Source organism: Heterodontus francisci, unplaced genomic scaffold (assembly GCF_036365525.1).
Source record: "Heterodontus francisci isolate sHetFra1 unplaced genomic scaffold, sHetFra1.hap1 HAP1_SCAFFOLD_1038, whole genome shotgun sequence".
Lineage (NCBI taxonomy): Eukaryota > Metazoa > Chordata > Chondrichthyes > Heterodontiformes > Heterodontidae > Heterodontus > Heterodontus francisci.
Window position 1 is genome coordinate 172,973 of NW_027141118.1, and position 22,536 is coordinate 195,508.

Sequence of the window (22,536 nt, forward strand, 5' to 3'; positions counted from 1 at the left end):
CTGCAGCAACGCACCAAGGCTCCTTAAACAGCACCTTCCAAACCCGCGACTTCTGCCACCTCGAAGGACAAGGGCAGCAGATGCATGGGTACACCACCACCTGCAAGTTCCCGTCCAAGTCACACATCAACCTGACTTGGAACTATATTGCCGTTCCTTCACTGTCGCTGGATCAAAATCCCGGAACTATCTTCCTAACAGCACTGTGGGTGTACCTACCTCACATGGACTGCAGTGGTTCAAGAAGGCAGCTCACCACCACCTTCTCAAGGGCAATTAGGGATGGGCAATAAATGCTGGTATAGCCAGTGATGCCCACATCTCATGAATGAATAAAAAACATTTTAAAAATCCCATAAACTTTGTTAACTACTTTCCCAATATGTCCTACCTTGTTCAAAGACCCATGCACATGAACCCCCAGGCCCCTCTGTTCCTGCACAGTCTAGAACTATGCCATTAAGTCTATATTGCCTCTCCCTATCCCTTCTGTCAAATGCATCACCTCACACTTCTCTGTATGACATTCCATCTGCTATTTGTCTGCCCATTCTGATAGCCTATCAATGTCCTGATGCAGGCGATTGGTATCATCCTCATAAGAACATTAGAAATAGGAGCAGGAGTAGGCCATTCAGCCCCTCAAGTCTGTTCTGTCATTCAATAAGATCATGGCTCATCTAATTGTGGCCTTATCTCTGCTTTTCTGTCAGCCCCCAATAAACCTTGACTCCCTTGTCAATCAAAAACTTGTCTAACTCAGCCTTGAATATATTCAATGATCCAGCCTCCACTGCTCTCAGGGGAAGAGAATTCCAAACACTAACAACCCTCGGAGAAGTTGTTCCTCCTCATCTCCGTCTGAAATGGGAGGCCCCTTAGTTTGAACCTGTGCTCCCCCCCCCTCCCCTGCCCCCCCCAGTCCTACATTCCCCACTCGGGGAAACATCCCCTCAGCATCTACCCTGTCAAGTCCCCTCAGAATCTTATACTTTTCAATTCGATCACATCTCAATCTTCTAAACTCCAATGAGTATACGTCCAACTTGCTCAACCTTTCCTCATAAGACAAACCCCTTTTGAACCCTTTTTCTCTGCAGGGTATCAACTGATGTGACAGACAAAGATACACTAAAACCAAAGTCTCGTATAACTTCACTTTATTTGTACTAGAATCACTTAAAGCATACAAAAACTTACAACAGTTTTATTTAGACACCAAATAAGTACAAGTCTCACTTCTTGTACAAGATACTACCCGTCAACACAGAGGTGATCAGTCTCTTGTCACGGTTGATCACTGAGCCTCCAGACTCAGGGTCCTGTCTTGGAGAGTTGTTCCCGGCTTCTCACCGAGGATACCCTCCAGTTTTAACCCTTATATATTCTTTGAAGGCTCCTTGTTCAACCCATGACTCACATGATCTTGTTTTGCACAAATCTTTAAGCATTATCTCATCTTTGGACAGCATTAGCCATTTAGCCACCTGGACAGAAGTCCAGACTTGTTTACAATAACCACTGTTCATTCCCCTATATCAGTTCCTCTTTTATCTATTCTTGTTCAACACTCTAGTCTAATGGTCACATATCCCTAACCACAAGCTTCGACATGTCTGTTAGCTTACTTCAGCAAGTTCTGCACTTATCTTTAGCTGCCTTAGAGCATGCTGGGTATAAAGTGTTACTTGACCAACTTTTCAGGGCCTACACCCTCATTCAGGAATTAGCCTAGTGACCTCTGAACTACTTCCAATGCAAGTGTGTCCCCCCTTAAATAAGGTACCAAAACTGTACAGAGTACTGCAGATGCGGACACAACAATGCCCTGTACTGTTGTAGCAAGACTTGCCTATTTTTATACGCCATCCCCTTTGCAATGAAGGCCAACATTTATTTGCCTTCCTAATTACTTGGTGTTCCTGCATGCTGACTGTTTGTGAGTCATGTGCAAGGTCACCCAGGTCCTTCTGGACCACAGCATTCTGTAGTCTCTCTCCATGTAAATAATTGTATTCCTGCTAAAGTGGACAACTTCACATTTCTCACATTATACTCCATCTGCCATCAGGAATAAAGTGATTTACATGGAGAGAGACTGCAGAATGCTGTGGTCCAGAGGGACCTGGGTGACCTTGTACATGACTCACAAACAGTTTTTGCCCACCCACTTAACGTATCGATATCCCTTTGCAGACTCCTCACAACTTGCTTTCATACCTATCTTCATATCATGAGCAAATTTGGCTGCAATACATTCAGTCTCTTCATCTAAGTCATTAATATAGATTGTAAGTAGTTGAGACCTCAGCACTGATCCCTGTGGCACTCTGCTAGTTACAGTTTGCCATCCTGAAAATGACCCATTTATCCCGACTCTCTCTTTCCTGTCACTTAGCCAGTCCTCTATCCATGTTAATATATCACCCCCAATACCAGGAGCTCTTATCTTGTGCAGTAACCTTTTATGTGGCACCTTATCGAATAACTTTTGGAAATCCACATACACTACATTTACTGGTTCCCCTTTATCCACCCTGCTTGTTACATCCTCAAAGAACTCTAATAAATTTGTCAAACACGATTTCCCTTTCACAAAACCATGTTGACTCTGCCTGACTGTATTGTGATTTTTCCAGATATCCTGCTACTACCTCTTTAAATAATGGATTCTAGCGTTTTCCCAACGATAGATGTTAGGCTAACTGGACTGTAGTTTCCTGCTTTCTGTCTCTCTCTTTTCTTGAACAGAGGTGTTATACTTGTGTTTTTTCTGATCCACTGGGAGCTTTCCAGAATCGAGGGAATTTTGGAAGATTAAAACCAATGCATCCACTATCTCTGCAGCCACTTCCTTTAAGACTCTCAGGTGCAGGCCATCAGGTCCAGGGGACTTGTCAGCCTTTAGTTCCATTAGTATTCCCATTACTTTTTCTCCAGTGAGGGTGATTGTTTTAAATTCCTCCCTCCCTTTTGCTTCCTGATTTTCACTTTTTGCCACATCTCCAAGTTTGGTATCATTGGCAAATTTTGAAATTCTACTCTGTATTCCAATATCCAAGTCATTTGTAGATATCAAAAAAGCAGTGGTCCCAGTACTGACTCCTGTCTACCATCCTCCACTCTGAAAAACAACACGACTCATAGATTTTACAAATCTATGCTGGCTCTCCGTAATTAACATAAATCTCTCCAAGTGCTGATCAATGTTTTTTCCCTGATTATTGTTTCTAAAACCTTACCCACCACTGATGTTAAACTGCCCGTCCTGTAGTTACTACGAATGTCCTTGCAGCCTATCTTGAGTCAGTGTGTCATATTTGCCACTTTCCAATCCTCTGGCACCTCCCCTGTATCTCGGGAAGATTGGAAGATTATGACAAGCCCTTCTGCTCTCTCCACCCCACCTCCCTGAGCAACCTGGGATGCAAGCCATCCGGACCAGACGACCCATCCACTCCAAGCAAAGCCAGCCTTTCTAGTCCATCCGGCCGAGCAATTTTCACCCATCCATTACTTCCAGCATCTCCACTTCTGCTATTTTGTCAGCACCATCTTCCTCAGCAGACACCAATACAAAGTACTCATTAGGTATTTTAACCTTACCCTGTGTCTCTAAATATATATCACCTTCTTAGTTACTAATAGACCCCACCCTGCCTCTGACTACCCGCTTACCATTTACATGCTGGTGGAAGATTTTTGGATTCCCTTTTATATTAACTGCCATTCTATTCTCATATTCTCTCTTTGCCAGTCTTATTTTGCTCTTCACTTCCCCTTTCAACTTATTGTATTTGTCCTGGTTCTCTCATGAAGAATCCAGCTGATATGCATCATACACTCTTTTCTTGTTTCAGTATATTCTCTATCTCGTTCATCATCCCAGGAGTCCTGGCTTTGGTTCCACTAACTTTTACTCCTGTTGGAATGGACTGAACCTGTACCTGAAACATCTCCTCCCATTGGAGATTGCTGAGAATGACAACACATTGGAGAGCAGTCCAGACCATGGCACCAATGAGCAAGGGATTGCACAGTGGGGAACAGCAAAGTGTAGAGTGGTTATAGGAGATTCCATAGTCAGGCATTTCTGTAACTCTCATTGTGAGTCTCACATGGTGTGTTGCCTCCCAAATGCCGGGGTAAAGGAGAGAATGTTGAATAGTTTACAGAGGGAAGGAAGCGAGCTAGAAGTTGTGGTACACATCAGTACCAACGACATAGAGAGGACAGGTATTGAGTTCCTATAGTCTGATTTTCAGGAGCTCAGGAGGAAGTTAAAAAGTCAGACCTCGAAGGTAATCTTTCTTTCTTTGGCCTCCTTGTCTCGAGAGACAATGGGTAAGCACCTGGAGGTGGTCAGTGGTTTGTGAAGCATACATTGTCCAGGCCTCGCTGCCGTAGAGCAAGGTACTGAGGACACAGGCTTGATACACTCGGACTTTAGTGTTCCGTGTCAGTGCGCCATTTTCCCACGCTCTCTTGGCCAGTCTGGACATAGCAGTGGAAGCCTTTCCCATGCACTTGTTGATTTCTGCATCTGGAGACAGGTTACTGGTGATAGTTGAGCCTAGGCAGGTGAACTCTTAAACCACTTCCAGAGCATGGTCGCCAATATTGATGGATGGAGCATTTCTGATGTCCTGCCCCATGATGTTCGTTTTCTTGAGGCTGATGGTTAGGCCAAATTCATTGCAGGCAGCCGCAATCCTGTCGATGAGTCTCTGCAGATACTCTTCAGTGTGAGATGTTAATGCAGCATCGTCAGCAAAGAGGAGTTCCCTGATGAGGACCTTCCGTACTTTGGTCTTCGCTCTAAGACAGGCAAGGTTGAACAACCTGCCCCCTGATCTTATGTGGAGGAAAATTCCTTCTTCTGAAGGAATGTGAGAGCAGCAGTGGCGCAGTGGTTAGCACCGCAGCCTCACAGCTCCAGCGACCCGGGTTCGATTCTGGGTACTGCCTGTGTGGAGTTTGCAAGTTCTCCCTGTGTCTGCGTGGGTTTCATCCGGGTGCTCCGGTTTCCTCCCACATGCCAAAGACTTGCAGGTTGATAGGTAAAATTGGCCATTATAAATTGCCCCTAGTATAGGTAGGTGCGAGGGAAATATAGGGGACAGGTGGGCATGTGGTAGGAATATGGAATTAGTGTAGGATTAGTATAAATGTGTGGTTGATGGTCGGCACAGACTCAGTGGGCCGAAGGGCCTGTTTCAGTGCTGTATCTCTAAAACTAATACTAAAATTAAAAGATCCCAAACAGTGTGGGCGTGAGAACACAGCCCTGTTTCACGCCACTCAGGATAGGAAAGGGGTCTGAGGAGGTGCCACTATGCTGAATTGTGCCTTTCATATTGTCATGGAATGAGGTGATGATACGTAGTAGCTTTGGTGGGCATCCGATCTTTTCTAGTAGTCTCTAGAGACCACGTCTGCTGACGAGGTCAAAGGCTTTGGTGAGATCTCTGAAAGCCACGTGGAGGGGCATCTGAAATAAAAACAAGAAATGCTGGAACCACTCAGCAGGTCTGGCAGCATCTGTAGAAAGAGAAGCAGAGTTAACGTTTTGGATCAGTGACCCTTCTTCGGAACTGACAAATATTAAAAATATCACAAGTTAGAAGCAAGTGAGCCGGGGGTGGGACAAGAGATAACAAAGGAGAAGGTGTAGATTGGACAAGGCCACATAGCTGACCAAAAGGTCATGGAGCAAAGGCAAACAATATGTTAATGGTGTGTTGAAAGACAAAGCATGAGTACAGAATAGGTGTTAACGGACTGAATATTGAACAGCAGCAAGTGCAAACATGAAAAAAAAACAGTGGGTAAGCAAACTGAACAAACTAAGGTGAAATGAAATAAATGCAAAATAAGGTTGTAAAAAATGTAAAAAAAGAAAAAAACAACTAAAAATGAAAGTAAAATGGGGGGCTGTCATGCTCTGAAATTATTGAACTCAATGTTCACTCCGGCAGGCTGTGCTGTGCCTAATCGGTAGAAGAACTTGCGTTGATGTTCACTGGGACACTGCAGCAATCCCAGGACAGAGATGTGAGCATTTGAGCAGGGGGGAGTGTTGAAATGGCAAGCAACCGGAAGCTCAGGGTCCTGCTTGCGGACTGAGCGGAGGTGTTCCGCAAAACGGTCACCCAGTCTGCGCTTGGTCTCTCCAATGTAGAGGAGGCCACACTGTGAGCAGCGAATACAGTATACTACATTGAAAGAAGTACAAGTAAATCGCTGCTTCACCTGAAAGGAGTGTTTGGAGCCTGGGATAGTGAGGAGAGAGGAGGTAAATGGGCAGGTATTACACCTCCTACGATTGCAGGGGAAGGTGCCATGGGACGGGGACGAGGTGGTGGGGGTAATGGAGGAGTGGACCAGGGTATCGCGGAGGGAACAATCCCTTCGGAATGCTGACAGGGGAAGGGAGGGGAAGATGCGTTTGGTAGTGGCGTCACGCTGGAGGTGGCGGAAATGGCGGAGGATGAACCTTTGGATAAGGAGGCTGATGGGGTGGAAAGTGAGGACAAGGGGAACCCTGTCACAGTTCTGGGAGGGAGGGGAAGGGTTGGGGGCAGAGGTACGGGAAATGGGCCGGACACGGTTGAGGCCCCTGTCAACAACAGTGTGGGGGGAGGGGGGAATCCTCGGTTGAGGGTACCCGCATGGGTCCTAGTTATGTCTGTCTTTTTGTGGGATATGTCGAGCATTCTTTGTTCCAGTCCTACTCAGGCCCCCTCCCTCAACTCTTTCTCCGGTACATTGATGACTGTATCGGTGCCGTTTCCTGCTCCCGCCCTGAACTGGAAAACTTTATCAACTTTGCTTCCAATTTCCACCCTTCTCTCACCTTTACATGGTCCATCTCTGACACTTCCCTTCCCTTCCTCGACTTCTCTGTCTCCATCTCTGCCCTCAAACCCTTAGTTTGTTCAGTTTGCTTACCCACTGTTTTTTTTCATGTTTGCACTTGTTGCTGTTCAATATTCAGTCCGTTAACACCTATTCTGCACTAATGCTTTGTCTTTCAACACACCGTTAACATATTGTTTGCCTTTGCTCCATGACCTTTTGGTCAGCTATGTGGCCTTGTCCAATCTGCACCTTCTCCTTTGTTATCTCTTGCCCCACCCCCACCTCACTTGCTTATAACCTGTGACATTTTTAATATTTGTCAGTTCCGAAGAAGGGTCACTGACCCGAAACGTTAACTCTGCTTCCCTTTCCACAGATGCTGCCAGACCTGCTGAGTGGCTCCAGCATTTCTTGTTTTTATTTCAGATTTCCAGCATCCGCAGTATTTTGCTTTTATTGTAGTGGGGCATCTGTTGTTCGTGGCATTTCTCCTGTAGTTGGCGAAGGGAGAACAGCATGTCAATGGTGGATCTCTCTGCTTGAAAACCACACTATGCCTCAGGGTAGACACACTCAGCCAGCTTAGTTTAAAACGACTTGTGCGAAGACTTTCCTCACTATGCCGAGCAGGGAGATTCCACGGTAGTTGTTGCAGCACCGCGGTCACCCTTGTTCTTGTAGAGGGTGATGATATTGGCATTGTGCATGTCCTTTGGTGCTGCTCCATCGTCCCAGCACAGGCAGAGCAGTTCAAGGGGTGCTGGGAGTATAGAAGGCTTGGCACTCTTGATGATTTCAGGGGTAATGCCGTCGTTCCCAGGAGCTTTTCCACTGGCCAGAGAATCAATGGCATCACTGAGTTCCGATTTTGTTGGCTGTTTGTCCAGCTCATCCATGACTGGCAGAGACTGGGCTGCATTGAAGGCAGAATCAATGACAACATTTTCCCTGGAGTACAGTTCTCGGTAGTGCTCAACCCAGCAGTCCATTTGCTTGCGTTGGTCAGTGATCGTAACCCCTGATTTAGATTTGAGGGGGGCGATCTTCTTGATGGTTGGCCTAAAAGCTCTCTTAATGCCATCATACATTCCTCTGATGTTTCCGGTGTCGGAGGCCAGCTGAATATGACTGCATAAGTGTTGCCAGTAGTCATTTGCACAGTGCCTGACTGTTCTTTGTGCAGCGCTTCTGGCTGCTTTAACTGCTACGGATGTTAACTGGCTGGGGGGTTTCTTGTAGTTCAACAGTGCAATGCGCGTGGCAGCTATGACAAGTTCCAGCTCTTCAAAGTGAGATTGAAACCAGTCTGCATTCTGCTTCACATATTTGCCATAAGGTGATCATGCTGAGTCATAGATGGCGTCTCTGACGTGGGCCCACTTGGTCTCTGCATCCCCTGCAGGAGTGGTTTGAAGGACTTTTTCAAGTGAATTTAGAAACTTAGGTAACAGCTATGAATAAAAAATTCTGCTCGTGTTGATGCGCGGGCGGCCTTTCTGCTTGGAGTGATGCAGCTTCTTTGGTTTGAGTCTAACTTTGCTGCACACCAGGGAGTGGTTGGTGTCACCGTCCGCACTGTGGAAGCTGCGTGTGATTTGGACACTGTTAATAGAGACTCGCCTTGTGACGATGAGGTCCAGCTGGTGCCAATGACGTGATCTTGGGTGTCTCCATGAAACCTGGACACCCAAATCCCTCTGGACTGCAGTTCTGCAATTTCTCTCCATTGAAATAAAATACTGCTTTTCAATTCTTCCTGCCAAAGTGGACAAGTACACATTTTCCCACATTATACTCCACCTGTCAAATTTTTGCCCACTCACTTAACCAATCTATATCTCTTTGTAGACACTTTATTTACTTCATTGGCTGTGAAGTGCTTTGAGACGTCCAGTAGTCATGAAAAGCGCTATAGAAATGCAAGTCTTTTTCTTTATATGGAGATATTAGATCAGGTGACCAAAAGCTTGGTCCAAAGTAGGTTTTAAGGAGTGTCTTATTGGAGGAAAGTGGTCTGGGGAGGGTATTCCAGAGCTTGGGGCCTAGAAAACTGAAGGTCACCAATGCTGGAGCAATTAAAATCAGGGATGTACAAGAGTCCAGAATTAGAGGAGCACAGATATCTCGGAGAGTTGTGGAGCTGGAGGAGATTACAGAGATAGAGAGATTAAGAAGGACTACAAGGAATACAGAGACATGTTTAGGTATGTGTGTATAAGGACAAAGTGTGGTGAATAAGTTTGTTGAGCTACAAGTACAAACAGCATGTGGGAATATGAAATAAAAACAGAAAGTGCAGTAAATACTCAGCAGGTCTGGCAGCATCTGTGGAGAGAGAAGCAGAGTTAACGTTTCAGGTCTGTGACCTTTCATCAGAACTGATGAAAAGATAGGGAAGGATAAAAGGGAAGTGTGGTGACAGTACTGATTAGGGAAGACATTGTCCCTCTGTCCCTCCACACTCTTTAGAACTATGGCATTAAGTCTATATTGCCTCTCCCTCCCCATTCTGCCAAAATGCATCACCTCACACTTCACTGTATTAAATTCCATCTGCCACTTGTCTGCCTATATTACTAGTCTATCTCTGCCCTGTTACAGTCGATTGGTGACATCCTCACAGTCTGCTACATCTTCGAGTTTGGTATCATCAGTAAATTTTGAAATTTTACTCCGTTTGAACATCCAAGTCATTTATATATGTCACAAATAAAATCAGTGCAGCAGCACTGACCCTTGGGGAATATCAATGTCTCCCATCCAGTAGTCTGATAAACAACCATTTACCACCACTCGCTGGTTTCCATCCTTAAACCAGTTTTTTTGTCTAAGCTGACACTGACCTTTCTATTCCAGGCACCTTGATTTTTTTATTAACCAGCCTTTTATGTGGAACTTTGTCAAAAGCTATTTTAAAATCCATATCGAGAACGTCCACCGAATTCCCCTCATCAACCTTCTCTCTTACATCATTAAAAACATTCAGTTAGATTAGTCAAACATGATCTGCCTTTTACAAATCCGTACTGACTCTCCTTAATTAACTCAAACCTCTCCAAATACCTGTTAATTTTTTCCCTGATCATTGTTTCCAAAATCTTACCCAACACAGTTAAACTGACTGGTCTGTAGTTACTACACATGTTCTTACAAACTTTCTTGAACAAGGGTGTCACATCTGCCACTCTCCAATCCTCGAGCACCTTCCCTGTATCTGGGGAAGATTGGAGGTTTATGGCAAGCCCTTCCATATCTCCACCCCCACTTCCTTAAGCAACCTGGATGCAAGACATCCAGACCAGGTGACATATACACTCTAAGCAGAGCCGGCCTTTCCAGTACATCCTGCCGATCAATTTTCACCCCATCCATTACCCCTACCATCTCCGCTTCAACCGGGATTTTGTCACATTTCACTTCCTTAGTAAACACCAATACGAAGTATTCATTTCATGTTCTAGCCTTGCCCTGCACCTCCAAGCACATATCACCCTCTTTGACCTTAAGAGGCCTCACCCCACATCTTACTACCCTCTTCAGCCCTTAAGGTGATTGGTAGAAGGATTAGAGGGGACATGAGGAGAAACGTTTTCACCCAGAGGGTGGTGGGTGTCTGGAATTCACTGTCAGGAATGGTGGTGGAGGCAGAAACTCTCAATTCTTTTAAATGGTACCTGGACATGTACCGAGGGTGCCGTAACCTGCGGGGCTGTGGACCAGGTGCTGGTAGATGGAATTAGTTTGGGTGGATAGCCTGTTTGGCCAGCACGGACACGATGGGCTGAATGGCCTCCTTCTGTGCTGTACTTTTTCTGTGTTTCTATGTTTCTTACCATTTACAAGCCATTAGAAGATTTTTGGGTTCCCTTTTACGTTAACTGCCATTCCATTCTCAGATAACCACACACATCAGAGCCACAGCAATCTCCCGCACGGCAGCTCATTTAAATAGCCGGTACGGCCTCCCCCGACAACGTGGAGAGGGTGAGCTGTCTGACACCGGCAATGGTGTCAGATGTCTGTGCACAGGCACTGCCGCCATCTTTCAAGGGCAGCCAGTTCTGCCGCCAATTTGAATTTTTAAAGAAGTATCCCCGCCCCCAAAATTAACCAAATAAAATTGTAACGCCCCTTTCCCACCCCCAATAAGAATTACATTAACTATTTGCCCTTTCCCTGCACACAACACTTACCTTTGAAATGTGACCTTTCACCCCTGCCCCCAGAATGTACAAAGTTTAAAGTTCATCCCTTCCCACAATCCCCTATACTGATGATTATTTGACCCCGTCCCCCCATCACCGCTCCCCCCCCCCACACGAAAAATCTTAATTCCCCCCCCACCCCGCACCAGTGTCCTGCCTGCTTTTCCCAGACGGGGAAGTGAAGGTGTGGGAGTGCCGGCTGCCGCACTGGAGATCGTGGTGGGCCCGGAAGATTCGAGGTAAGTTTATTTCAATCTATTCATTATAATATTTAAATGCAGGTCCCGTCGCCCAGCGACAGGGGTGCCGTCACAGAGCCTTGTCACCACCAGGAGGATCAGGCCGGGCCCTCCCGGAGTCGGGCTCCATGGTGAACCTCTGCCAGAAGCATCTTCCAGCTCCCCCACCATGGAGCCTGAAATCAGGGACTCGGTAAAATCCAGCCCATTGTGTTTGGCATGGTTCGTGCTTGAAGAATTCACCTGACATACTCCATCCACTGTTTTTTTTATTTTTTCATATTTTCTATCTCCCTCATTATCCAAGGAGCCCTGGCTTTGGTTCCCTGACCTTTCCAGCTTGTTGGAATGTACTTAGCCCATTCTCCGTGATGTCCTTTACCCCAGCACCAGGGAGGTAACACATAATACAGGACTGACCAATCTGAATTCACTGTTTGATTTGTGGGTGACTATCTTACATTGATGGTCTCTAGTTTTGCTTTTCCCCACAAGTGGAAACATTCTCTCTGTGTCTCCTCGATTGAAACCTTTCATACTTTTAAACACCTCTATTAGGTCACCCCTCAGCCTGCTCTTTTTTTTTAGAGAAAAGAGACCAGCCTGTTCATTCCCTCCTGATCGGTATTCCCTACATTTCTGGGATCATCCTTGTAAATATTTTTCACCCTCTCCAGTGCCTCCATATCTTTTTTATAATATGGTGAACAGAATTGTCTGCAGTATTCCAGGTGTGGTCCAACCAGGGTTTGACACAAGTTTAGCATAACTTCTATACTTTTCAATTCTACCCCCTAGGAATAAACCTTAGTGCTTGGTTTACTGTTAACCTGTGTAACTATTAGTGATTTGTGTATTTGTACTCCCAGATCCCTTACCTCCTCTGCCCCATTTAGATTCTTATTTTGTAAGTAATATGTAACCTCTTTGCTTTTCTTTCTAAAATGTAATACCTCACATTTATCTATGTTGCTATTAATTTGTCAATTACATGTCCATTCTGCAAGTTTGTGAATATCTTCATGTAATTTGTTGCTATCCTCCTCAGATTAACTATCCCCCCAACCCCAAGTTTGGTGCCATCTGAAGATTTAGAAATTGTGTTTTTGATTCCAAAGTCTAAATCATTAATATAAATTGTAAAACAGTGATCCCAGCACTGATCCTTGTGGAACATCACTTTCCACCTTCTGCCATTCTGAGTAACTACTCTTTATCCCTACTCTCTGCTTTCTGTTTTGAAACCAGCTAGCTGTCCATTCTGCTTGTTCCCTGATCCTGCAATCTCTGACCTTATTCATTAGTCTGTTATGTGATACCTTATCGAAGACTGTTTGAAAATCTGGATAAATTGTATCTACTGCATTAGCATTGTCTACTTTCTCTGTCACCTCTTCAAAAAATTCAACAAGGTTGGTTAAGCAAGACTTTCTCTTTAAATCCATGCTGACTTTTCATTATTATATCTTTGTTTTCTAGATATTCTTCTATTCCCACCTTTAGTAGGGATTCCATTATTTTTTACCACTGATGTTAAGCCAACTGGTCTATAGTTCCCTGTACATGTTCTATCTCCTTTCTTAAATATAGGTATAATGTTAGCTATCGGCCAGTCTTCTGACACTACACCTTTCTCTAAAGAATGATTAAAATTGTGTAGTAATGTCTCTGCTATCTCTTCCCGAGATTCTTTTAAAATGTGTGGATGTAATCCATTTGGACCCGGGGTTTTTATCCTCTGAGTTTGATTAGTTTATTTAAAACTTCACCTTTTTATTTTCAATGCTGTTATCTGATTTCTAATCTGTCCACCTATCCTGTTTTCCTGGTAAATATTGAAGCAAGGTCATTATTTAATATTTCTGCCATTTTTCTATCGTTTCCAGTTGTGATATAATCCTGACCATCAATAATTGACCCTATTTCCATCATGATTTTCCTTTTTTTATTTATATGCCTATAAAATATTTTACTATTTGTTCGTTGAAAACTTAATTGTTCCTTTTTGTCCTTTTATTAATTTCTAATCTCTTTGTTGTGCTCTCCCCTGCTGCTCATGTACTTAGTGTCCGTCTTTTTCCAAGACCTTATTTTTCTTTATCTGATGTCTTTATTCATCCATGGTAACTCATTAGTGTTTCACTTGTTCTTGTCTTTTTAGCAGAATATATTTTTCCTGGAATATGTCGAACATGCTTTTAAATGTTTCCCATTGCTGTTCGACATCACTGTTTGACAATATTGTTGTCAGTTTTATTTTCCTCAGCTCTATTCTCAGACCCTCAAAATCCACTTTTCTCCAATCTATTCCCTGGTCTTCGTCATACTTACCTCCTTCTCAATTATTATCTTAAAGTATATAATATTAATGTTCACTATTGTCTAGATGTTCCCCTACTTTTACTTTTATCTGCTCTGGCTCATTCCCCATTACTAGATCCAGTAGGGAATCCTCCCTTGTTGAGCTTCTTACATATTGGGTTAGAAAGGAGTCTTGTACACATTGTAGGAACTCCATTCCCTTATTTCCTTTACATATCTCTTCTGGCCAATTAATCTTCTGTTAGTTGAAATTCCCCATGATTATTATTCCATGTTTTTCTATTAATTTTCCTAATTTCTTTGTATACTTCTCCCTCACCTTCCTTCCACTATTAGGTGGTCCGTAGACTATCCCTGTGAATGTGGTTGATCCTTTATTATCTTTTATCTTTATCCATGTGGATTCTATTTCTGTCTTGCTGATGGCCGTGTCACTTTTTGCTCCTGCCATTGTTTTCAGTATTAAGTACAGCTACTCCACCTCCCCAATTTCCTCTCTCTCTTTTCTAAGTAGTTTATATCCTGCAATGTTGAATGCTCAGTCCAGATTTTTCCATAGCGATGTCTCAGTAATCCCTAATATGGATCCTCACAATGTAGTATTGCCTCCAGTTCCCCTGTTTTATTACACACACTGTGTGTATTGCTGTATGAAAAGTTTAAATCATTTGTATTCGCAGTTCCTCTTACTTTTTTAAACCATCTTTTTACAATCATGTTCCATAATTCTATTTACCTCCTTTCCATCGAAGTACTCACTTATTTTTTTCTTTCCTGTGCTCCTCTTTCCTGATTTGTTTATATTCAGGCTGATTTCATTTTCTGTTCATCCCTCCCCATCTCCCCCACACCTCCACCCTGTCCCGTCTTATTAGTTTAAAGCCTTTACCACTTCCCTATTTACCCATCCTGATTCAGGTGGAGTCTGTAAACTCAGTATAACTCCTTCCTGTGCCAGTACCGGTGCCAGTGTTTCATTTAAAGGAACCCCTCTTTCCCACACCAGCTCTTTAGCCACACCTTAATTCTCCTGATCTGACTGTTTCTTTGCCAATTTACATGTGGATTGGGAAATAATCCAGTGATTATTGCCCTTGAGGTCCTGCTTTTTAATTTAGCTCCTAACACCTGATATTTCCTCAGCAGGATCTCCTCCCGGTTCCTACATATGTCGTTTGTTCCAACATTGACCACGACAACTGGATTATTCCCTCCCCTTCCAAATTGCTCTCCTGCCACCATAAGATATCCCTTACCCTGGCACCTTGTAGACAACGCACCCGACAGGATTCTCATTCATGTCTGCAGAGGACGCTATCCATCCCTCTAATTACAGAAACCCTTATCACTACCACATTCTATTCTGCTCTTTCCCCCTTGGACAGTCTTCTGAGCCACAGTACCTTGGTCTACATTGTGACTGTCCTCCCCACAGTCTTTCTTCTTGTCCTCACAGGTAACAAGTACATTGTACCTTTTGGACAGGACCTGTGTTTGAGGAACCTCCTTCTCAATCTCTCCTCAGTCCTCACCATGCTGCTCCCTAATGGTTACATCTTCTTCTTGAACCTGTGATTTTCTCTGAACTGTGACTGTGTTCTGGATAAAACTGTGAAGACATTCCACCCCCTCCCTTATGTTTGGGAATGTCTCTAACTCACATTCCAGCCCATTGACTCTGAGCTGGAATGACTGAAGACGGAGACATTTCCTGCTGGTGTGGGAATGTGGGACAGTCTCGCTATCCTCAAACTCCCACATCCTACAGTCCCAACACGTAGCCTGCCCTGTCATCTCTAGTCTTTTATAATTAATTTGTTTATTGATAATCTGAATAAATGTAATTAAGTCTTTTAAAACAATTCATAATAAATATATTAATTAGTTCATTTATCGAATTAATTTAATAAAATAATAGATTTATTTCCCCAAGCAATACTTTATTCAAATGCTGTCACTTAGAGAGACAAAAACACACTGTAATACTCAACAACCAATCACCTACCTTCTGTCCTGTTACTTCCCTCTTTGATGTTTATTGACAGCTCCTGAATATATGAGGAGTTCTACAGTGTGAGATTCATTGTCAGTGACAGGAAAATCTGGTTGTTAATTTCCTCAAGTCTTTTTCAGTGTTTCCTGTAACATTCAACAGAAAGTGAATTGTATCAGGTCCAGGGTTTGATTCAATTTGTTTCTCACTCTCTGTCTGTTTGTGTTTAGACTGGATTTCAATAATCTGGGAAATTCAGGAGTGAAACTACTGTCTGCGGCTTTGAGGAACCCGGACTGTAAAATACAGGACCTGGGGTAAGTACCAGACTGTGGGAGATTGTGTTTATAATAACTGGGTATCTGACACTGTACATTACTATTAATATCAGTAATAGTGTTATTAATAAACACGGTGCATTATTATTAGTATCAGTAATAGTGTTGTTGCTAAGCACTGCATATTACTCTACTAATAACACCATCAGTAACAATGTTCTTAATAAACCCCCCCCCCCCCGCACTCTCTGCACTTCCTCCCCCCCCTCCACTCTGAGAGAAGTGGGGAGAGAGCGAGGGGGGAAGTGGGCAGAGAGCGAGGGGGAGAAGCGGGCAGAGAGCGAGGGGGAGAAGTGGGCAGAGAGCGAGGGGGAGAAGTGGGCAGAGAGCGACGGGGGGAAGCGGGGAGAGCGCAACGGGGGGAAGCGGGCAGAGAGCGAGGGGGGGAAGCGGGCAGAAAGCGAGGGGGGGAAGCGGGCAGAGAGCGAGGGGGGGAAGCGGGCAGAGAGCGAGGGGGCAAGCGGGCAGAGAGCGAGGGGGCAAGCGGGCAGAGAGCGAGGGGGCAAGTGGGCAGAGAGCGAGGGGGGAAGCGGGCACAGAGCGAAGGGGGGAAGCGGGGGGAGAGCGAGGGGGGAAGCGGGGGGAGTAAGTGGGGGGGAGAGCGAGGGGGGTTAGCGGTGCGGGGGGGGGGGCGCAGGAGTAGCCTGAAGCACTTGGTGGCGGTGGGTGTGAGTGTGCACTCCTTCTCCCCAGCCCCCGGCCACTGACTGCAGGCCACTCACTCCCTGCTTCCTCCCGCTCACTCCCCACCACTCGCTCCCCGCTTCCCCCCGTCGCGCTCTCCCCGCTTCCCCCCCTCGCTCTCTGCCCGATTCCCCCCGTCGCTCTCTGCCCACTTCCCCCCCTCGCTCTCTGCCCGCTTCCCCCCCTTGCTCTCTGCCCGCTTCCCCCCCCTCGCTCTCTGACCGCTTCCCCCCTCGCTCTCTCCCCGCTTCTCTCCCCTCGCTCTCTCCGTGCTTCCCCCCCCTCACTCTATCCCCGCTACCCCCCCTCGTTCGCTCCCCACTACCCCCCCTCCCTCTCTCCCTGCTTCCCCATCGCTCGCTCCCCATTTGCCCCCTCGCTCCCTCCCCGCTTCCCCCTCGCTCTCTCCCCTCTTCCCCCGTCGCTTTCCCCCGACTTCCCCCCCTCCCTCTCTCCCTGCTTCACCCCTCCCTCTCTCCCTGCTTCACCCCTCCCTATCTCCCTGCTTCCCCCTCCCTCTCTCCCTGCTTCCCCCCTCCCTCTCTCCCTGCTTCCCCCCTCCCTCTCTCCCTGCTTCCCCCCTCCCTCTCTCCATGCTTCCCCCCTCCCTCTCTCCATGCTTCCCCCCTCCCTCTCTCCATGCTTCCCCCCTCCCTCTCTCCATGCTTCCCCCTCCCTCTCTCCATGCTTCCCCCTCCCTCTCTCCCTGCTTCCCCCCTCCCTCTCTCCATGCTTCCCCCTCCCTCTCTCCCCGCTTCCCCCCTCGCTCCCTCCCTGCTTCCCTCCTTTATAATAACTGGGTATCTGACACTGTACATTACTATTAATATCAGTAATAATGTTATTAATAAACACTGGGGATTTACTCTGATTCCTGTTATTTCTCTATCTTTGATCCCAGGCTGGGACGAAACAATCTCACAGATTCTTGTATCGAAGATCTCGCATCTGCTCTCAATACAAACCGGTCACTGACGGATCTGTACCTGAATAATAATAATCTGGGAGATTCAGGAGTGAAACTACTTTCTGAAGCTCTGAGGAACTCGGACTGTAAAATACAGAAACTGGAGTAAGTACCAGACTGTGTGAGATTGTGTTTATAATATCTGGGTATCTGACACTGTACATTACTATTAATATCAGTAATGGTGTTATTAATAAACACTGTATTATTATTAGTAAAGTAATAGTGTTATTACTAAGCACTGCATATTACTCTAGTAATAACACCATCAGTAATAATGTTCTTAATAAACCCCCTCCCCCATCACTCTCTGCACTTCCTCCCCCACTCCACTCTGAGAGAAGTGGGGAGAGAGCGAGGGGGGGAAGCGGGCAGAGAGCGAGGGGGAGAAGCGGGCAGAGAGCGAGGGGGGGAAGCGGGCAGAGAGCGAGGGGGGGAAGCGGGCAGAGAGCGAGGGGGGGAAGCGGGCAGAGAGCGAGGGGGGGAAGCGGGCAGAGAGCGAGGGGGGAAGCGGGCAGAGAGCGAGGGGGGGAAGCGGGCAGAGAGCGAGGGGGGGAAGCGGGCAGAGAGCGAGAGGGGGAAGCGGGCAGTGAGCGAGGGGGGGAAGCGGGCAGAGAGCGAGGGGGAGAAGCGGGCAGAGAGCGAGGGGGAGAAGCGGGCAGAGAGCGAGGGGGAGAAGCGGGCAGAGAGCGAGGGGGGGGAAGCGGGGGAGAGAGCGAGGGGGGGAAGCGGGGAGAGAGCGAGGGGGGGAAGCGGGGAGAGTGCGAGGGGGGGAAGCGGGGAGAGAGCGAGGGGGGGAAGCGGGGGGAGAGAGCGAGGGGGGGAAGCGGGGAGAGAGCGAGGGGGAGAAGCGGGGAGAGAGCGAGGGGGGGAAGCGGGCAGTGAGCGAGGGGGGGAAGCGGGCAGTGAGCGAGGGGGGAAGCGGGGAGAGAGCGAGGGGGGGGAAGCGGGCAGAGAGCGAGGGGGGGAAGCGGGCAGAGAGCGAGGGGGGGAAGAGCGGGCAGTGAGCGAGGGGGGGAAGCGGGCAGTGAGCGAGGGGGGGGAAGCGGGCAGTGAGCGAGGGGGGGAAGCGGGGAGAGAGGCGAGGGGGGGGAAGCGGGGGAGAGAGCGAAGGGGGGGGAAGCGGGCAGAGAGCGAGGGGGGGAAGCGGGCAGTGAGCGAGGGGGGGAAGCGGGCAGTGAGCGAGGGGGGGAAGCGGGGGAGAGAGCGAGGGGGGGAAGCGGGAGAGAGCGAGGGGGGGAAGCGGGCAGAGAGCGTGGGGGGGAAGCGGGAGAGAGAGCGAGGGGGGGAAGCGGGGAGAGAGCGAAGGGGGGAAGCGGGCAGAGAGCGAGGGGGGGAAGCGGGGCAGAGAGCGAGTGGGGGATACGGGGGGAGAGCGAGTGGGGGATACGGGGGGAGAGCGAGCGGGGGATACGGGGGGAGGAAGCAGGGGGATGAGCGAGCGGGGGAAGCGGGGGGAGTAAGTAGGGGGAGAGCGAGGGGGGTTTAGCGGTGGGGGGAGGGGGGGGCAGGAGTAGCCTGAAGAACTTGGTGGCGGTGGGTGCGAGTGGTGCACTCCTTCTCCCCAGCCCCCGGCCACTGACTGCAGGCCACTCGCTCCCCGCTTCCCCCCGTCGCTCTCTGCCCGCTTCCCCCCCTCGCTCTCTGCCCGCTTCCCCCCCTCGCTCTCTCCCCGCTTCCCCCCCTCGCTCTCTGCCCGCTTCCCCCCCCCCTCGCTCTCTGCCCGCTTCCCCCCCCTCGCTCTCTCCCCGCTTCCCCCCCTCGCTCTCTCCCCGCTTCCCCCCTCCCTCTCTCCCTGCTTCCCCCCTCCCTCTCTCCCTGCTTCCCCCCTCCCTCTCTCCCTGCTTCCCCTCTTCCTCTCTCCCTGCTTCCCCCCTCCCTCTCTCCCTCCTTCCCCCCTCCCTCTCTCCCTGCTTCCCCCCTCCCTCTCTCCCTCCTTCCCCCCTCCCTCTCTCCCTCCTTCCCCCCTCCCTCTCTCCTCCTTCCCTCCTCCCTCTCTCCCTGCTTCACCCCTCCCTCTCTCCCTGCTTCCCCCTCTTTCTCTCCCTGCTTCACCCCTCCCTCTCTCCCTGCTTCACCCCTCCCTCTCTCCCTGCTTCCCTCCTCCCTCTCTCCCTGCTTCCCCCCTCCCTCTCTCCCTGCTTCCCCCCTCCCTCTCACCCCGCTTCCCCCCTCCCTCTCTCCCCGCTTCCCCCCTCCCTCTCTCCCCGCTTCCCCCCCTCACTCTGTCCCCGCTTCCCCCCTCGCGCTCTCCCCTCTTCCCCCCTCGCTCTCTCCCCTCTTCCCCCCTCCCTCTCTCCCTGCTTCCCACTTGCTCTCTCCCCGCTTCTCTCCCCCTCGCTCTCTCCCCGCTTCCCCCCCGTCGCTCTCCCCCCGCTTGCCCCCTCCCTCTCTCCCTGCTTCCCCCTCCCTCTCTCCCTGCTTCCCCCCCTCCCTCTCTCCCTGCTTCCCCCCTCCCTCTCTCCCTGCTTCCCCCTCCCTCTCTCCCTGCTTCCCCCCTGCCTCTCTCCCCGCTTCCCCCTGCCTCTCTCCCCAGTTCCCCCCTGCCTCTCTCCCAGTTTCCCCCCTCGCTCTCTTCCCACTTCCCCCCTTGCTCTCCCCCCACTTCCCCCCCCTCACTTTCCCCCCGCTTCGCCCCTCACTAACTGCACACTTCTCTCCCCCTGCTCTTACCGCACTTCCCCCTCCCTCTCTCCCCTCTTCACCTACGCTCTGTCCCTGCTTCCCCCCCTCACTCTATTCCCGCTTCCCCCCTCACTCTATCCCCGCTTCCCCCCTCACTCTCTCCCCTCTTCCCCCCTCGCTCTCTCCCCTCTTCCCCCCTCGCTCTCTGCCCTCTTTCCCCCCTCGCTCTCTGCCCTCTTTCCCCCCTCCCTCTCTCCCTGCTTCCCCCCTTCCTCTTTCCTGCTTCCCCCCTTCCTCTCTCCCTGCTTCCCCCCTTCTCTCTCCCTGCTTCCCCCCCTCCCCTCTCTCCCTGCTTCCCTCCTCCCTCTCTCCCTGCTTCACCCTCCCTCTCTCCCTGCTTCCCCCCTCCCTCTCTCCCTGCTACCCCCCCTCCCTCTCTCCCTGCTTCCCTCCTCCCTCTCTCCCTGCTTCCCCCCTCCCTCTCTCCCTGCTTCCCCCCTTCCTCTCTCCTTGCTTCCCCCCTCGCTCTACCCCTCTTTCTCCCTCGCTCTCTCCCCTCTTCCCCCCTCGCTCACTGCCGCTTCCCCCCCCTCGCTCTCTGCCGCTTCCCCCCCTCGCTCTCTGCCCGCTTCCCCCCTCGCTCTCTGCCCGCTTCCCCCCTCGCTCTCTGACCGCTTCCCCCCCTCGCTCTCTGACCGCTTCCCCCCCTCGCTGTCTGACCGCTTCCCCCCTCGCTCACTCCCCGCTTCTCTCCCCTCGCTCTCTCCGTGCTTCCCCCCCTCACTCTATCCCCGCTACCCCCTCGTTCGCTCCCCGCTACACCCCTCCACTCTCCCTGCTTCCCCAACACTCGCTGCCCGCTTGCCCCTCGCTCCCTCCCCGCTTCCCCCCTCGCTCTCTTCCCTCTTCCCCCGTCGCTTTCCCCCGACTTGCCCCCTCCCTCTCTCCGCGGCTTCCCCCCCCCTCCCTGCTTCACCCCTCCCTCTCTCCCTGCTTCCCCCCTCCCTCTCTCCCTGCTTCCCCCCTCCCTCTCTCCTGCTTCCCCCCTCCCTCTCTCCCTGCTTCCCCTCTCCAGCTCTCCCTGCTTCCCCCCTCCCTCTCTCCCTGCTTCCCCCCTTCCTCTCTCCCTGCTTCCCCCCTTCCTCTCTCCCTGCTTCCCCCCTTCCTCTCTCCCTGCTTCCCCCCTTCCTCTCTCCCTGCTTCCCCCCTCCCTCTCTCCCTGCTTCCCTCCTCCCTCTCTCCCCTGCTTCACCCCTCCCTCTCTCCCTGCTTCCCCCCTCCCTCTCTCCTGCTACCCCCCTCCCTCTCTCCCTGCTTCCCTCCTCCCTCTCTCCCTGCTTCCCCCTCCCTCTCTCCTGCTTCCCCCTTCCTCTCTCCTTGCTTCACCCCTCCCTCTCTCCCTGCTTCTCCCCCCTCCCTCTTCCCTGCTTCCCCCTCCCTCTCTCCCTGCTTCACCCCTCCCTCTCTCCTGCTTCACCCCTCCCTCTCTCCCTGCTTCCCTCCTCCCTCTCTCCCTGCTTCCCCCCTCGCTCCCTCCCTGCTTCCCCCTCGCTCCCTCCCTGCTTCGCCCCTCGCTCTCATCACGCTTCCCCCCCCTCGCTCTCTCCTCACTTCACCTACGCTCGCACCCCGCTACCCCCCCTCCCTCTCTCCCTGCTTCCCCCCTCCCTCGCTCCCCGCTTCCCCCTCGATCTCTTCCCGCTTCCCCCCCTCGCTCCCTCCCTGCTTCCCTCCTTTATAATAACTGGGTATCTGACACTGTACATTACTATTAATATCAGTAATAATGTTATTAATGAACACTGGGGATTTACTCTGATTCCTGTTATTTCTCTATCTTTGATCCCAGGCTGGGACGAAACAATCTCACAGATTCTTGTATCGAAGATCTCGCATCTGCTCTCAATACAAACCGTCACTGAAGGATCTGGACCTGAGTTATAATAAACTGGGAGATTCAGGAGTGAAACTACTGTCTGAGGCTCTGAGGAACCCAGACTGTAAAATACAGAAACTGCAGTAAGTGCTAATTATATATTAATTGTGTTCAGGTAGTGGCAGTAACTGGGGTTTCACTTGAGCACATATAAAGAGACACTTATCAATACTGTGGTGTGTTGAGTGAGGAGGTGTATGTTTGTAATGCTAAACTCTAAATTAATGTAAGACTGAGTAAAGATTAGCTCCAGTAATATTCTTCACCAACTGGATTTCCAGAGTAGAATATGGTAACAGATAATGGTCACCTCAAGGTGAAGGTCGAAGGTTATAAAAAAAAGGCTGCGTTTGCTGACATGTAACA

At 49.6% G+C, this 22,536-nt stretch overlaps 1 protein-coding gene across 1 annotated transcript in view; it reads left to right on the plus strand.

Moving 5' to 3' along the window:
* Positions 1-22,181, plus strand: part of LOC137362159 (NACHT, LRR and PYD domains-containing protein 12-like) — an 83,368-nt gene extending 61,187 nt beyond the window's left edge. The window contains exons 7-9 of the mRNA XM_068026645.1: positions 15,851-15,937; positions 17,544-17,714; positions 22,084-22,181. Of these exons, the coding sequence (XP_067882746.1) occupies positions 15,851-15,937; positions 17,544-17,714; positions 22,084-22,156 (331 nt within the window). The 3' untranslated portion in view covers positions 22,157-22,181. The remainder of the gene's footprint in view (positions 1-15,850; positions 15,938-17,543; positions 17,715-22,083) is intronic.
* The last annotated feature ends 355 nt before the right edge of the window (positions 22,182-22,536 follow it).